The 17709-nt window shown below is 45.4% G+C and overlaps 1 protein-coding gene across 2 annotated transcripts in view; it reads left to right on the plus strand.

Annotated features, from left to right (window-relative positions):
- The window catches only part of NDFIP2 (Nedd4 family interacting protein 2), a 221254-nt gene that overhangs the window by 187448 nt on the left and 16097 nt on the right, over positions 1-17709 (plus strand). For both annotated transcript variants that reach the window (XM_085622088.1, XM_085622087.1), the window contains exon 6: positions 8913-8979. In XM_085622088.1, coding sequence (XP_085478214.1) covers positions 8913-8979 — 67 coding nt within the window. The remainder of the gene's footprint in view (positions 1-8912; positions 8980-17709) is intronic.

Raw genomic sequence — 17709 nt, forward strand, 5'->3', positions numbered from 1 at the left:
GGCTCAAGCACAAAGGGCAGAGGACGCGGATATGGCAACACCAGGTCCTTCCCCAAGAACAAACAGTGACGCCCTCTCCCTTCCTCCCGACCACATGACACCTGTCGGGGGAAGGCTACAACAGTTCCTGTCCACGTGGAACTCCATCACCACGGACAGGTGGGTCAAAGATATTATCAAACACGGTTACTGCCTAGAATTAACCTCCACTCCACCCACAATACCGCCAAAACACCATCCTATGTCCTCAGAGCACTTAACGCTATTACAGCAGGAAGTGCTAAGTATGCTACAAAAAGGCGCTATAGAGGTCGTACCCGTCCACGAGCAAGGTACGGGGGTGTACTCCCTGTACTTTTTAATACCAAAAAAGGACGGGTCGCTCAGACCTATACTAGACCTGAGACCCCTCAACCGCTACATTCTCTCGGAGCATTTCCACATGCTCACCCTGCAACAAGTCCTACCACTGCTCAAACGGGGAGACTTCCTAGCCACGCTAGACCTCAAAGATGCGTATTTCCACATACCCATTCACCCATCACACAGGAAATATCTCAGGTTCACTATTCAAGGGCAGCACTACCAATTCAAGGTTCTTCCCTTCGGCGTGACAACAGCGCCCAGAGTTTTCACAAAGTGCCTGGCTACTGTGGCCGCACATTTACGGAGGCAACACATTCATGTCTACCCCTACCTGGACGACTGGCTTGTTCAAGCAAAGTCCGCCCAGCAATGTGCCAGCCACATGTCCCGCACCATTCACCTTCTTCACAGTCTGGGGTTCTCACTAAATTACCCAAAATCCCATCTCCAACCCGCACACGTACAACAGTACCTAGGTGCGACCATAGACACTCTGACGGCCACAGCTCAGCCGAATTTAGTGAGAATCAACAGCATGCAAATGCTGATTTCCAAGTTCAAACCCCAACACTCCCTTCCCGCGCGAGTGTTCATGCAGTTGATAGGCATGATGGCCTCCTGCATTTTCATAGTCCCACACGCGAGACTACATATGCGCCCGCTTCAGGAGTGCTTGGCACGTCAATGGAATCAGGCTCAAGGGCAACTAAAAGACCTAGTGTTGGTGAGCGGTCGGGCATACAACTCTCTGCATTGGTGGAATCCACAAAACCTTTGCAAGGGCCGACCGTTCCAAGAGCCTGTTCCACAAATTATACTGACAGCAGACGCATCTCTCCAGGGATGGGGAGCTCATGTACTCAATTACACAGTGCAGGGACTATGGACAACAAAACAAAAGAAGATGCACATCAACCTTCTAGAACTGATGGCAATCTTCCTGGCTATGAAAGCATTCAAAGTACACTTGTGCAACAAAGTCGTGTTGATCCGGACGGACAACATGACCGCCATGTACTACATACAGAAGCAGGGAGGAACACACTCTCCACAGTTGTCTCATCTGGCTCAGAGCATGTGGAAGTGGGCCATTCAGAGGAACATGTTCCTCATGGCGGAACACCTCCCCGGCAAGGACAACCAGATGGCGGATCTGCTCAGCAGACACAGCCACCAGATGCACGAGTGGGAGTTACACCCATCAGTACTCCAGCCGTACTTCCAGCAGTGGGGTCATCCAGACATAGACCTATTCGCCACAAGCGAAAACGCAAAATGCCAAAGCTTTGCCGCCAGGTTCCCACATCCGCAGTCGCAGGGCAATGCGATATGGATGAACTGGTCCGGCAGATTTGTGTACGCTTTTCCTCCAGCACCACTGATACCGCTGGTGGCACGCAAACTCAGACAACACTCACTGACACTCGTCCTGGTTGCTCCAACGTGGGCACGCCAGCCATGGTACACCACCTTTCTCCAACTTTCCGTGGTGCCGCATCAAAGGCTGCGGATCAAACCCGCGCATTTGACGCAGAACCATGGAGAGATTCAGCACCCAGATCCACAACAGCTGAACCTGGCAATCTGGCTCCTGAAGTCCTAGAGTTTGGCTACCTAAACCTGCCACCTGACTGTATGGACATCATTAAGGAGGCCAGGAGACCCAATACCAGAGCTTGCTATGCAGCCAAATGGAAAAGATTCGTCATTTATTGCAATAATAATGACATTAACCCGCTAGACGCATCCATCCAAAACATAATTTGTTACCTCTTACACCTATACCGATGCAATCTGGCATACACCTCAATACGTGTCCATTTGACCGCAATATCAGCCTATCTCCAGAACAGGCAGCACCTCTCTTTATTCAGAGTGCCGGCCATCAAAGCATTCTTGGAAGGACTCAAACGAGTAATTCCTCCAAGCCACCCACCAGCTCCAATGTGGAACCTCAACTTGGTCCTCACACGACTGATGGGTCCACCCTTCGAACCTCTACACTCATGCGAGATTCAATTCCTCACCTGGAAAGTAGCTTTCCTAGTAGCAATCACTTCTTTGAGGAGAGTTAGTGAACTCCAGGCACTAACCGTTCAAGAGCCATTTATACAGGTTCACGCCAACAGGGTCGTACTACGTACCAACCCCAAATTCATGCCCAAGGTGATATCGCAGTTCCACATGAATCAAACTATTGAACTGCCCGTTTTCTTTCAAAACCCACAAACTGTCGCAGAAAGAGCACTCCATACACTAGATGTAAAGAGAGCCCTCATGTACTATATCGACAGGACTAAGGTCTTTAGGAAGACTAAACAACTTTTCGTTGCCTTTGCCCCACACCACAAAGGTAACGCTATCTCCAAAGCAGGTATAGCCAGATGGATCGTTAAATGTATTCAAATTTGCTACCAAAAAGCTAAACGCACATTAACAATTCCCCCACGAGCCCACTCAACACGTAAGTTAGGGGCCTCCATGGCTTTCCTGGGAAACATTCCTTTGCATGATATATGTAGAGCAGCCACCTGGTCCACTACACACACATTTACCAAACACTATTGTGTAGATGTGCAATCAAAACAGCAGGCAGCTGTAGGACAGGCTGTTCTCAAAACTCTTTTTCAGACCGCTGCAGCTGGCACTGGTAGCCGCCGCTAATAGGAGGTACTGCTATGTATTCTATGCACAGATATGAATTCAGCAGCCCACATGCCTCGAACTGAATATGCTACTTACCAGTATGTATCTGTTCTTGGCATGTAGGGCTGCTGACATTCATATCGCCCTCCCTCCTCCCCGGCGCCTGTAGCAGCTGCAGCTCTCAGAATTACTGTAAGCATGGTCATCACTTTCTGTATCTACTCCATCACTGCCACAATGGCGAAAAACAATCTGAGGATGGAGAGGATGCCCATGCGCACTGTAGTCCAGGGGAGGAGTCACCTATCCCAGGATACTTCGAAGACTCTTCCAGGACAACAACGTGCAAACATCCGGACCCAACACTAGGTGGCGATCTATGCACAGATATGAATGTCAGCAGCCCTACATGCCAAGAACAGATGCATACTGGTAAGTAGCATATTCAATATTACTGTACATTTGTGAATATGTTGTTCTATAGAGCTTGGATGTATATTGTTCATATTTGGGCTATAGAAACTACCTAATGTCGTGGGATTTTCCCCGACTGCCTTAAAAGTTCACCAAGTCAGTCCTCCGCTGACGATATTAACCACTTCCAATCATTCTCAGGACTTTCTTTCCTTGCGAAAGTTACTGCAAGTCTAGCAGCCACAGAGTTGAAACAACATAGTCTATTACAACAAAACCTTCAATATCATCCTATTGGGTTTCAGACCACTATGTGGTACTGGGAATATCCTGCTCCACGGTTTTGATGATACTTTACGCATTAGTGATGCTAGTAATTCATGCCTACTTCTTCACCCATTGCTTTCTGCTGTTTGCTTGCTGCTTCTGAAATGATTAATAATTTCATTCCTGGATCTAAAGCTCAGGTAGGATAGATCTATTCAGGCTCAGTCTAGACAGAGGTTCCTTTCCCAGGCTGAAAGGGTGAACGTGTTTTGCAAGATCTGAATCAGGAAAGGATGTGGGTAAACTAGGCAGAGGCGTGATTATCAGACTATAAGTAGAAGAAGTTGATCCTGAATGAGAGGGTTTAGTTAAACAAAAGTATTAGGAAGGTAAATGAGAGGAGGAGAGGAAATCGATGAGGTAAATAGTACCTGTATCAGTATGGGTTGTAAAATCGAGTGCGATTTGGGGCGAGAGAGTTCATAGATAACTGAAGGAGTCAAAAAAGGAGATGGGAAGGAACAATCTAGGATGGAAGAACTGAGTGGATGGCAGATGAGGATGAAGTGAAGAAATAGAGGAGATAGTGGAAGTAGGGATTTAGAAGAGAAGATACCTTGCTTGAAAAAGGAGTGAGTAATGCTTTTGGGAGAGAAATGAGAGTACTGGGTGTGTTAAGGTACATGGGACTAGAATTGCTGAGGGTACGAGATAGGAATGTGACGATCCTAATTTCGTGGCAGTTAGATGAGAAATAGGAGTTGCACGGAAATAGCAAAGGAGGAGTCAAAAGAGGGTTTGAAAGTGGAGATCAGATTATTCCTCGTCCTGTAATCCTGTTCAGGAATATAACCTGTAGAGTGGATCGTGATTTTACCATTGTTAAAGATGGGAAAGGATATACTCAAGAGCCACAAAGAGAGGCAGAAATTGTAGGGTCTTCAAAGATGTTACTCACAAGAAACATTCAACTCCTTAAAGAGTATTGCCCAGAGAGGGTTGTTGTACACAATGTGTGCTTTGTGGAGCTAATTTAATAGAGTCCGGATTGGATACTGTGTACTGTTTGCCATATTGGAATATAGCTAGCTGACAGTCCCAAATTTCCACCTGAGCAAACAAAAGTATAATTTAAAAATCCTTTGATTAGCAGTCTAGAAAAAAATTAGGGAAAGGAAAAAGACACTGGAGACATTGGTTCAGAATGGTGCCAAAAGCGACCAAGGTCCTCGTGAAACCACTGCTCTGTAATCTTGAGAAACACACAGAGGAACATACAATTAGAATTTTAGCACTTGAAAAAAGTTACAATCAACGATCGAATAAATTTCACCTCTCATTCAGTGGAAGAGTGCTGTAACCAGCCCCGGTCCGATCAGGGTAGAGGCCTAGAGCCTTATATGCTGAGCAGAGGGATGGTTGACAGCAAGGTGGAAAAGTGCTCAAGTGCAGCAGGATTAGGAGAAGAGCAGAAAGGATTCAGGCAAGGCTGAAAGTGCAAATAACAGAGGAGGGAAGGAATGGGCGAGGAGGGAAACATTGGCCCGGTAATCAGTACTGGGAGAAAATAACATGGTGTCAGTACACAATAACAATTGATGAACTTGAGAAAAAGTGGAACAGAGGCAAAACAACTAGGAGATGCTGCCAGGTGTCTTACCTTTGTGAAGGTGTTCCTCACATAGTGGCTCTACCCCTAGGGTGACCAGACGTCCCCGTTTTCCCAGGACGGTCCCCGTTTTTGGGGAAGTGTCCCGACACTTTTCTCCAAGTGACTCAAATGTCCCTGTTTTTAAACAGTGTCCCCGTTAAACACAGAAATGTCCCTGTTTTTCATTGTTCCGGTTGAGCATGCGCGCGCATGCTCTCTTTGCACTGTTTACGGCATGTGTCGTCACTGAGGTGAACGCTGTAGCAAGAAGGGAAATCCTTTGAAGAGAGACATTTTACAGGCAGCACCACCTACGTCATCGTGCCAGCCAAAGTTTCTACTTTGGATAAAACAATATTTCTTCATCCTGTAGCTTGTATTCATAGTCATACAAACTTTTCAGTAGCCCTTATGCATACCGTGCAAGGATTAATGCATTGCTCATTGCATGTTTTATTCATAACCAATTGATGCATGCTTTGTGTTCTCCATATCAAAGCTATGACTTGACCTTTTGACAGACCTTTCAGATCACGGCAAACTGTTTAGCTGGAAAGGACTTAAAGGAGCAGGGTTAACGCCTGTGGGAGAGGCGAGCAGGGCTGCTCGAGCTTTTTGCTCAGGTCTTCACACTATTGCGCTATAAGATGATACCAATGGCTAGAGTGCACTATACATGCCCCAGTAAGGTAACATGACATCCCAGCAGTGACCACGCAAATGTGGGAGGACTGTGTGGTCGACCAGCCTTTGCCACCCTTAAGACCCTAAGGCAGTAATACCTGGAGAGAAGTTTTTTTTTGTACATTGGTCCATGGCTGCCATTTGGCAATTTAGCATTCTGCAGTTTACCTCCCATGCTTTTCTGTCATGAGCAACTAAGCAACATTGGTGAGTTGTACTTTACGTGGTGCTGACGCGGAGCTATAGAAACGAGCATTGATAAAGCTAGTAAATCTGGCGTTTGCTAGCCTGTGATGTTTTATTGATTTTTGGCAAATATATGCTATAAGTCCTTAAAAGTGTAAATGTAATAAAAAGTACTAATGCTGCTGTGTGAAGGAGAGGGGTGCCAATAAAAGACAGCGGATTTGTTGTCTGTAATGCTTCATCTCGGTCTGTGGAGGGAGCTGTAATTGTAGTCCTTTTTCTATGTCTATGACAGCTGTCAAATAGTCCTACTTTTATGTCGATGGTTACTGCAAACGGTAGTCCTACTTCTATGTCTATGACCTGTCCCCGTTTTTTGTTTTGAGAATCTGGTCACCCTATCTACCCCTCACGCCCCGGAAGCCTCTTCCCTTAAACTAGATGTGAGGTAATCATCCTAGCTTGCAGTGTGGCGCTCTCCAGAGTTTCCTGCCCTGGCGTTTCCTGCCCTTGTAGTGTGGTTGAACAGCAAGACCTGTAGCTGTATGTAGCCTAACTTCCTTCCTTTTCCTGACGGGTAGCTTTGCAGAAGTGACTCTCTTAACTCTGTTGTCCCCACAGATCCCCAACAGCTCAAATCATAGATAGCTTTGAAAGAATGGAGGCAGTGGGTTTATTACACATTTGGCTAACTAAAATCCTTGAGCCTTACATTGAGACTGCTGACAGTTGATTGTTCGCCTCCTGGAAACACTAATGGAATAACACTTGCACCGGGCATCCTGCATAATGACTTAGACATTTATTTTCATGGAAAGCTTACAAAATGTCATGTGGGCCATGATTCTCATCAGGAATCCCAACTAGACATCCGGGTGACCATTCAGTTTCACAAACCCTCACCTAATCACATCTCGATGATTGTCTACTTCTGAGAAGTCTTTGCTCTGTTACCTCCAAGTGCGGCCATGATTTCTGGAGTATATCATTAGGTGCAAGGTGCTTGCTCTTAATGCACCCTGTACTTTAGGCAGCAACAAGATTGCTAAGACTGAAATTACTCTGTATTTCCCCCAAGTCGAATTGTTGCAACTCCACAGTTGCCCTCCCCTTGCACCTTCCACTTGGACTTGTGGTAACTTCTCCACCTTATGTAAACATTGCCCTGTAAGTCTGCCGCTACATACTGAGAGGAAAAAAAAATCCGCACCGCATATGTTACCAAACTTGGAGTGGACGGTTAATCAAAATAAGGCCTTCAGCAAAGTGCTCTGTAGGCCACAGGTCTTTATTTCCTTTGTTAATCTGTAGTTGGGTTCACCTGTAGCAGGTACAGTGGCGGGACCGTCCTAGGCCTGAAGAGATTGGCGGGGCCACACTCCTACAATACAGTTATCAAACCAGCATTGTAGTACCACCGAGAAATCACCCGCTTTTATTAAGTAATTTACGTGATAAAGGCATATTTCTTTTAAGAAATCACATATGTCTCTCAGGAAATAAATAATTGTATTTCTTTACGCTTGAAACATTACTGTGATGGTCTGTAATGTATTGTAGAAACCAGAAGAATGTTTTCCTTAATTCAGTTATAATTTGCGGTGAATGGGACAGCACAGTGGTGATATGTTACACAGTGACATTACAACCTTCTATATACATTATATCTAAGCCTCTCCTCAGTAATCTGTGTAGTTTACATAATTTTGTTTTACACGAATTACAAGAAATGTCAGAAATTAAGCTAGTAGGAAATTTTGCACTATTTTTGTTGCAAACTTTTTTTTAATAGAAAATGTTTCACATGGTGAGAAAAGGTTGATCATAAAGTATCGTGTATGCAGCGCGAATATTGAGTGACTTTTGAATGAGAGGTCTGTCTGCCCTTAAGGCACCCCAAACCCCATGTTACTTAGCTGTGCGTAAATTCCCTGACGTCTTACTCACGCCATACATTTGAATGGCGTAAAAGAAAAGTAGGCAATCCTTTAGTCTTGTTTTCAGTGTGGGGTCTCTGCATCTGACTGCAGCCTACCTAGCCTGGGGTATGGTAAATGTGCGGTGTCCAGCGCCATTCTCCAGTACCAGTGCAGCCCTGGCCTCCAGTTGACATACCGCACAGGAGCCACAGAGGCTCGCCATGCTAACAAGAGCGGGCGGACTAGCTCTTCAAGGGCCGTTTAGCAGGCTCTGCTGGGAACTGGAAGCTGGAACACCGACCTTAAGAAAATGAAAAGGCTTTAATGAGTCGGGCCCATTATGCGTCTGGGGGTCCGGGAGCAGCGATTAGCAGCGGGGGCGCGCGGAAGGTCAAACGCTCGTTCCCAGAGGTCAACAGAACACCCCGGCCTGATAAGATCAAACTGAGGTGCCTTTGGTGTAAATATTGGAAGCAGGAGGCCCCTGCGCCGTGTTGCCTTACACTTTACTGTGCAGTGAAGTAACCCTTTCTTTTACACGAGTAATTGGAGTAATCCTAGCTGTTTTACGCACTTCCTGTCACTTCAACACACTATGTCAAGGACAATGTTAACCTTTATATTTGGGTTAAAATGCTTAGATCCGCCGCAGTTTGTATTTGTGTGCCAGTTGTGCATCTCATTTTGGCTTCAAGAGTGTTTTGCTGTGATGTTGTGATTCTTTAATAACCTTGTGCTCGATACAATATTTCACATCTGCCTTTTTTTGTCCCTTTTAGTTTTCCGACTATTTCACTGGATACTTCAACGGTCAGTACTGGCTCTGGTGGATATTTCTTGTTCTCGGTGAGTAAACCTGCGCCACCCCCTGCTCTTCCATACATGTGCTCAATATTTAGGCAAAAGAAAATCATTCATGTATTTTTTTCAGGTGCTCCGCCCTTCACTTTAATATTATAAGCAAATGTTTCTGTTTTTTAGATAAAAATAAACCACAGCAATACACGTGTAGGGAATATTTAAAGGATGGCAGGGCGCAGGGAAGATTCTGAGATTCATGCAGTTTGTTTTATTTTATTTTTATTTTCTCCAAGGTGTTCTTCATCTGCTACTCGCTATAGACAACGCAGCCATGTGGAGAATTAACCATGTTATTCTTTAACACCCTGCGCGTGTTTCTTTCTTTCCTTAACACCCTGCGCGTGTTTCTTTCTTTCCTTAATTAGCGCATTTGCGGCCTGTAAGGATATTTACGGTTTTGTAGGACCGTTGTCTGTGACTTGTCAAGGGAACGTCCAGCATTGCTTCGGTCGTCTTTGAAGTTCGCGCTTTTATGCAATCGATTGCGCAGTCGGGCAGTGAGAAAGCTTTTATGCTGACTGATCACAGAGGTTCTTTTCGGCGCTATCCCTTCCCTCTTCAGTGCTTCCTCAGCTTACCTCACCTTTAGTTGCTTTGCAGACCATCTTGTTATCGTTTTCATCTAAAGCCAAGACACCCCGTCTATGAATAGCCGTCACTCATGCCATTTCGAATTTACTCCTCCTATCGAATTTGTTGCCATAAATTATATATGCATCATCCGCCTAGAAGGTGGTACCACGAAGCACAGGCTTTGTGCGCATTATATTTCATCCCATGTTATTTGCCTTGTGTGGACGGCCATCAATACCCCTTTCTAGCCACGTTTTCTGTGAAGGCATGGACGCCAATTCACCGAAATGCCAGAGGTAGCAGAAGTGACATCACACGCCCTTTGACCTCCACACGCATACTTACATATACACACAAATTCTCACAAATACACTCTATCACATAAACACACACTGTCACCCGCAAGCACGCACACAACATACATTTAAAACCATTTTTTACTTACCTCGGCTGCCATGGAAGGGCATATTCCAGCTTATTGTACTCCATTTTTATTACATTATTAGTGAATAATATACTTTATTTATTCACTATTAGTGTAATCAAAAATTGACAGTAAAAAAAGAGTGGAGACCAGCTGCTGCCCCTGTCTTCCTGGCATTGATTTTGCCACCTCTGAGCCAGGGGTCGCAAAGGCAGTGCTAGGGGTAGCAAAGGGCAAGCCAGGGGTCGCAGCTTAGACCCCTAAATGACGTTCGTGTGTGAAGGGCTCTCTTAACTATGGTGAACAGGAATTAGCAGCGCCTTCCGTGGGCACCAGCCTCCTTATTGGGTAGGTCAATCTGCGCAGCACTGCTGGGAATACTGTATTAGAAGCACATTAGAAAGATTAAATATAGAAGGCATATTACTTTAACTATGGCATCATAGAAAGTTACTTCCCCATTGCCATACCCCTCGCTAGGTTTTCTTAACATGCTCCTAATTTTTGCCACCCTTTCACCAGAGCATCAGTCCTGTTGCAGATATTCGTTCTATTTGAACTTATACATACTTTACATTTTAGTTTCTCTCCAGTTAATTTTTGTATCTTAGTGTGGCATCCAGAGTGCGTGGGCCAGATAGGAAAGCAAGAAGTGTGGATTGGCGTGGGTCTACAAAGAGCCTGCTAGCTGTGGCCCGTGCAGGTACGAGCGGTGGGGCCGGGTGGGAGAGATTGCGACAGACGACGATGAGGGGAAATTAATTATTTATTTGATTTTCCCTCATGGTCGTCTGTCGAACCCCCCCAAACCCGGCCCCACTGCTCTTACCTGCACGGGCCGCGGCTGGAGCCCGGGGCGCAGTTTGATAAGAAGAACTAGTTTCAAGGAAGCCAGAACGTAAGGCTCTTGATGTGAGAAGGTTGACGTAGATTTACTGGTTATTGGTTGTACGGCTTTGCGTGGAGGACAGAGTATGTTTTACAGCCTTTGATTACTTTCCTCATTTAGGAATGGACTGATGCTTTCCTGAATTTGGGACTGCACAGATGCTTGTCAATGGCTGAAAATAGTTAATTGTTTTGAAATTAGATTCTTTTGTTGTGGAACCCATTTCCAGGTAACCTTTGAGGACGGTACGAGCTTCCTTGTAATGGTACTCTTTGGGAATAGGGAGGCAGAGGTTATTCGCAAAAGCTGAAGCGGCGGTGCATTCTCTACAGACAACTTGCTTTAGTGGTATGGCAGCTTTGTTTTGGACTTGCTGAAGGTGACTGTCTTGCAGGCCTGTATAAACACTGTAGCTGTAGTTAAGATGTCTGGAGATTGGCTTTAGCAAGTGAAAGTCTGCCTGAGAAATTGTAAGATTTACGTGGGGGTGATTTTGAGACAGACTTCACAGTCTTTAATGAAAGCCCAACCTTTTGCTGATTTTTATATTAATATTTTTGTTTGTTTGAGGCCAGTTGGGGGGGGGGGGGGGGAGGGGCAATAGATAAAGGTCAAATATGTTTGCGTCTGAGGTGTGGATTTCTCAGAGGATTAGGACACAGTCTTAAAGGGGTTGTACTTCAGTCTGTAGGGGCAATATAGAAAGTTGCTGCATGCAGTTGGTGAGCGGGAGCTCCATGTAATAGGTAGCTGGGTTTGGATGTTGTTACTGTGAGTGTCGTTGATGAGTTTGAAAGAGCTGATGATGATTGCCAGAGTCAAGCCAATTATCATGCATCAACGCTTGTATACTGGATATCAAATTTGAGAGATACTCTGCATCAGATACAGCATTGCCTGTACGGACAGTGCCAGTTGGGTGTCATTGGCATAATCCACTGATTTCAACATATGCGAATAGCTTCGCCTTTCAATTAATTCCATCAAATCTTCACCTCTCTGAGTCAGTCAAATGGTCACTGACTGTCCGACGTCTTGCGGCTTCCAGTTTGGTGGACTGGGTCTACATCTTTAACCAATGCCCCGGAACCTCTCCCATCTCCAATGAGCAGATAAACAAGGATGCTTCATAGTGGTGCTACCATCTTCTCTTATTTTTCTTATTTAAACCCCCTCCCCCCTTCAGCATCACAATTAGTGCAACATAGGATTTTGGAAATCAACCCTAAAAGCTCAGTTTATTGATCCATGTGCTTGGTATTTTTTCCTGTTTGAATACTGGCTGTCCATATCTTTTTTACCATCATCTTCTTCTTCTGCCCATTGTTTATAAGGTTCCTTGTACCTTCAAAAGTCTCACTTTTGTACCTTTATAGTTTTTGAAAGTTAACAAATAACCCAGTGGCTCATTTTTTCCATCTATGTTTGAAGTCTCTACAGTGGCTCCAAGTATCTTTGCTCATATACACACCGTATTGGTAAAAACGGATCAAGGTCCTTTGCAACGTAACCCCACCCTTAGCAAAGTGTCATTCCTTGGAGTCCAGCACCATTCCCTAGTGTTTGGGGACTCTTTTGAAACACTTTTGAAACATGCTTCTTTGTTCAGCAGTTAAGTGGGTACCGGATTCAATGAAAAGTTTAAAAAAACCTTTTCAAATCATTTGTAGTATGATGAATACATTGTATTTAGCAAGCATATCTTTTGGTTTACACTGTAACATTTTCACTTTGTTCAGTGTTGAGTAATTTCTCCAGTCCGTCCATGGCGGCAATACAACTGAAGATCTAGAGAAAAAAGCTTATTATCACACCATCTATTTCATGCTCACCAACTCTACTTCACTTCCTCATGTTCCTCACCATTCCAGTAGAGCATAGCTGCCCTGCGTCGTATGCAGATCTGTATTATCATGAATTTGGTGGAAATGGACAACTGTGTAATATACTTACTTGATATGCACATTGCAGAATCTACGAATTCTTGTCTAAATTCTGTCTCCGTCCTTACCATAATTTCAGGTTTACCTCTGGTTGGTCATTGTAAAAGGCTTTTACTAAACAGATAGAGGTTTGTCTTTTTTCTGTTTTAAGCTCTAGTTTCAGGTGATGCATCTTGGTGATCTTTGGAACAAGCAAAAATGCTCCTGGGATCATGAGTTCCTTACGTAACTCTGAAGCTGTCCTCCTGCTGCAATGAAATTGTCATACTGCTTTATAGAGCTGTGCATAAAAAGAGTAAGAAAACCCCAGAAATTAATTTAATACGTAAAGAGTGACTACTGCTTAGTAGCTAGACTCATTACAGGCACCCTTGTTTCTGCAGAAGTAGATGGTCTCTTGAAGAATTTGAATACAAATGCAAGAATAATTGAGGTCATCAATTACAAAAGGAGAAATGAGCAACACAGTGACTACAACAACTGGAGGGCAGCTTGTAGGAGAGTAGGGTCTGCTTTCTATGTTCACCCCCACTTTTTGCTTTTGCTTTACTGGTTTTCGACTTAGATGTGGCTGTGGGCCTGCTAATCAGACCCACAGCCCTGCTGTTCTCTCTCTAAATTAATACTATGTACTTTAGGTGCATAACCCATTTGGATAGGATCACCTTATTGGCCCCTGTACAGTGTACCCTAGGTACCCAGGGCATAGGTGTACCCTAGGCCTACCAGGGGCTGCAGCATGTATTATGCCACCCCTGGCCTGGCCTTCCATTTTGACACAACTGTCTGATCACTCAGCTGGGGCAAGGTCGTGTAATCACCCCTTGCTTAGGTGTAGTATTCCTATACCTAACTTACATATAGACACATGTGTACCTATCAGTCACTCCTATGGCAGGCCGTGACAATCCTGGAGGCAGAGTGCTTGGTAACATGTGAGATGGTGCTCTAGCATGAGCTGAGCCTGTCTGCAGCTTTCGGAACCTTGTCCTTATAGCTGTTCTATGATATAGCCTACCATATACTCTTAAAGTGCCTTATAATCTTAGACGGTTATGGTAACTATGGTTTGGCTTTATCAAAACATGTCGTGTAAGGTGTCTAACACTAGGGAATAATACCCCCATGTCATTTCTGGACATGAGAATATTATTCCCCCCTTCTAGAGGGAAAGACATGTTAAAATCATACTTCAACTGTTAGCCTCTGACCAAAGCCTCAGCATCACAAAATGGATGCTGCTGCCACGACACAAGTCTGACCTCCTGCAGCTGGGAGTGATCCCAGCCAGGGAGGCCTGGACAATAGGTTTCCTGCTTGGGGAGGTGCTAGCACCTCCCCAGACAGCCTTTAGTGTATTGGGGCAGGGTGGGCTGAAAGGAATGAGACATGCCTGGGGCACACAAGGTGTTCCTTGCATAGTCCAGTTCAAACCGGCGCTGTGGCACTCCAGCCCCAGCTCTGGCGCGAAACTGGACAAAGGGAAGTGGGTGTAACCGCCCCCTCCCAGGTCCCACCCATAAGGCGTGACCTAGCAGGTATCCCGGCCCCCCAGATTAGTATAAGAGTGGGAGTTGGGCCTCAAGACTTTAGATTATCCTGAACCTGCAAAACTGAACAGAAACTCTGGACCTTCGACATTCGACGAAAGAAGAAGACTGAAGAATCTCCCTTGTAGCCAAGGAGTGGCTACCCTGTGCAAACAGGCACCATCAAGAGACTACCCTTTGCTTTGCCCACGTTCTACGAGGAACCGACTGCAGAGCCCGACCAGAGCCTTGACTTCCAGACTTCTCCGACCCTCATCCACATCTGCAGCAGAGCTGAGATCCGTGGAGGCGACGAGCGACGTGGGACCGGCTACCTGGGAAAAGTGGCTAGTAACTTACAGCGCAGCTTCTGAGGTACCCTCGAAGTTGTGCACCGGGGATTGAGAAGCCCCAACCCCAAGCACCATCTGCACCGAAGATCAGCCCCCCACACTCCACGAGTCCTGCGTGGGGCCCTTCAGCATTTTCCTGCTTGCCGCGTCTGTCCGGTTGCTTGCCCGCTGGCTAGTGGCCTCTGTGACGACGCACCCTGAACTCTTCTGCGCTGGTTTGGCTCCTCCAGACTGGCTCCCGCTTCTCTGCAAAGAAGAAGCACCCCAGACCTTCCTGGTCTGCACCAGAAGCAAGTCCTTCGTTCTTCGTGGGTTCCGCTTGCCAAGGCTTGGTGAGTCCTAGTCCAACTTCGACGCCGCCGACAGCAAGAGCCTTCGTGGGACAGCTCGCCTCCTGGTCCTGGTCGTCCTCGACGCTTCCTGGTCCTCCTGGCTGCAGCGACAAGCTTCACCTTCACCTGCAACTCTTCACGACATCGCCTGGTTCCTTCCTGGTTCCACGTGGTCACTGGCTAGTGACCTTGACTCTGTCCCTTCTGCTTGCAGGTTTCTTCTCTTCTTGATCCCAGCCTTGGGATCCACCGGACACTCTTCACTGACTGCCTGTCAGCATCTTTCTTCAGGCATCCATAGGAGTCGACGACGAAAACGACGCATCTTCACCCCTATGCACCCGCAGCCTGTGGGCTAGGTAACTTGGGTACTCCGGTGCTCATCAGGATAGTGACTATCCTAGTGTCTAGTTTTCAAGTCTCAACTTCCTAGCTACTCCGGAAGTGTCCTAAATCTACCGTTTTCTAAACTGTACTATTGCTATTGACTTTTACGCATTACGCGTGAGTGTTTCCACTCTGCACACGAATCCCGTGGGCCTCCCACTTCCTAACTAACGCTAGTGTAGTGTAGCCCCAGCGATTCCCTAGGCCTAGGCCTATTCTATTTCCGTGACAGTGGTTCTTATACCACTTACTTAGTATATGGTTTACGTGGCCCCTAGGGCCTAACTGTATTACTTACCTGTGTGACTTACTGTATGCATTAATAAGACTGTGTTGTACTTACCTCTAATCTCATAAAGAGTGCTGAGGGTTTGCTTAGAATAAATACACTTTATTTTATATATATATCTGTTGTGGTGTCCTTTCATTTGGTATTCAAGGGATTATATATGGTATCACAGCTGGCTTCACATGCCATTCAGAGTTTAGCCTAAGACTGCTCTTGTCCATGCTACCACTAGGATAGCTGGTCTATAAGGTTGACTTTACAACCAATCACCATAAGGGTATTTGGACTGATATAAGGTGTACACTATAACTAGTGACATCATACATCAGGCCAACTTCTCATACAGCTGTAAAGCAGATTTACTGAAAACTGTTTGAGAGCCGATCAGAGGCAGTGCAACTCAGTGGCTTCAAGACCTGATCAGACCTGCAGAAGAATGTTAAGGTTAAGCTGGTACTCTCCATGTGTGAATGGCAGTCAGTCCACCGGACCTGAAGCTGTGTGAGTGGCTGATCAGGAACTGAGCAAGGTAACATGGCTAGTGAAAAGCAGTGCACTGGAGAGCACAACTTGAGACAGTCGTAGATAAGCAATGTGTGGGAGCGACCTCGTGTATACAGCACTTTTATCAGGATGTTTGCCTTCCATATCCTGTTCTCTAGATACGGAGTCCGTACTGTCCATGATGGTATGAACCCTTCCTGAAGGGCTAATGCTGTGTTGAAACACATATTTTGTGGCTGCCTTCTGAATGGAGGGAAGCATGATCTGTCTGCTATGGAGCTGGACAAGCATGGCTTAAATGGAGACCAACAAACTGAGGGCAAAATACAATTTATGCCCCTTTTCCAAGCCTGGTAAAGGAATGGAATAAGGAATAAACTAAGCTCTGGGCACTGCCATCGATGAACATGGCCAAGCATGTTGCATGTTGCTGATAGAGGAGAATTTTATACAGAATTCAATAGATTTTGTCAAACTTGCAGTATCTCTTCCAGTGGCGTGTTTAAATCTGCTTTTCTGCATTGGTGTACTGTAATTCTCTCTCTTTTTCGATCACTGTAGGCATGCACAAGGAACACTGTTACCGCTAGCCTCCAATTCTTGCCAAACATCTCAGTCAGTGAAGCGAGAAGTTGGCTTAGCTTCAGTGCCTCTCTACATTGGTCACTACAGCACATCAATGAGTTCTTTTTGGAACATTTTGTAGTCTGGTTAGGTTGTCTGAATCTTAACTAAAACCAGTTTGTTTTTGTTGGTCTGCTCTAGTGGCATGTGTGGCACCTTCTTGCAGTCACATCTTTTCTTCCTGTGCCTCTCAAAAAATTAATATTTGTAAGAGTAAACCACACAGTTGCATGTGGGTGCTATTTTATCACCCTAAATAAATCATTTTGATTTATATTTTATTAGCAATAAAAACAAAACAACATGCTGTCTAACAGTTGCATTACACCACATTTATTAGAGAGCCACACTCCACATTAGACTTCAAACATCTCAGGATGAAGAAACTAGAAGGGACTCAGACTTGAGGCACAAGTCTGCCCTCAAAATGGAGGGGTGCAGATCAGGGAATAGAAGCAACAAACAGCCTTATCTCATATATTTAATGATATGCACCAAATCTGAGGTATATTCCCCCAAGCCTAGAACGGCAGTTTATGGTGGGCTTTCTACAGCAGCCTCTCCTGTATTTGGCTGCTGCAGCTGAAGGAACTGCCAACCGGCGAAGGGCTGCATGAAAATGTGCATCTTCTCTTCATATTCTACTCTTGACTTAGCTGTAAACCATAATAAAGCCCTGCAATCACTAGTAATCAAGTCTTTTTGGGTGGTTTTCAACTTCTGCCTATGTAGCCAAGTGGTGCGGCCATACAATTAGATATCTTCTTACCAAACAATGATCAGTTCTGTGGTGGGTCTAAACAGAGTATCTCATTGTGGGTCAGCTAACTCCACTAGAAGTGATGAGCTGCCTTTTTGCCATCAAGAG

This window comes from Triturus cristatus, chromosome 8 (assembly GCF_964204655.1).
Source record: "Triturus cristatus chromosome 8, aTriCri1.1, whole genome shotgun sequence".
Classification (NCBI taxonomy): Eukaryota; Metazoa; Chordata; class Amphibia; order Caudata; family Salamandridae; genus Triturus; species Triturus cristatus.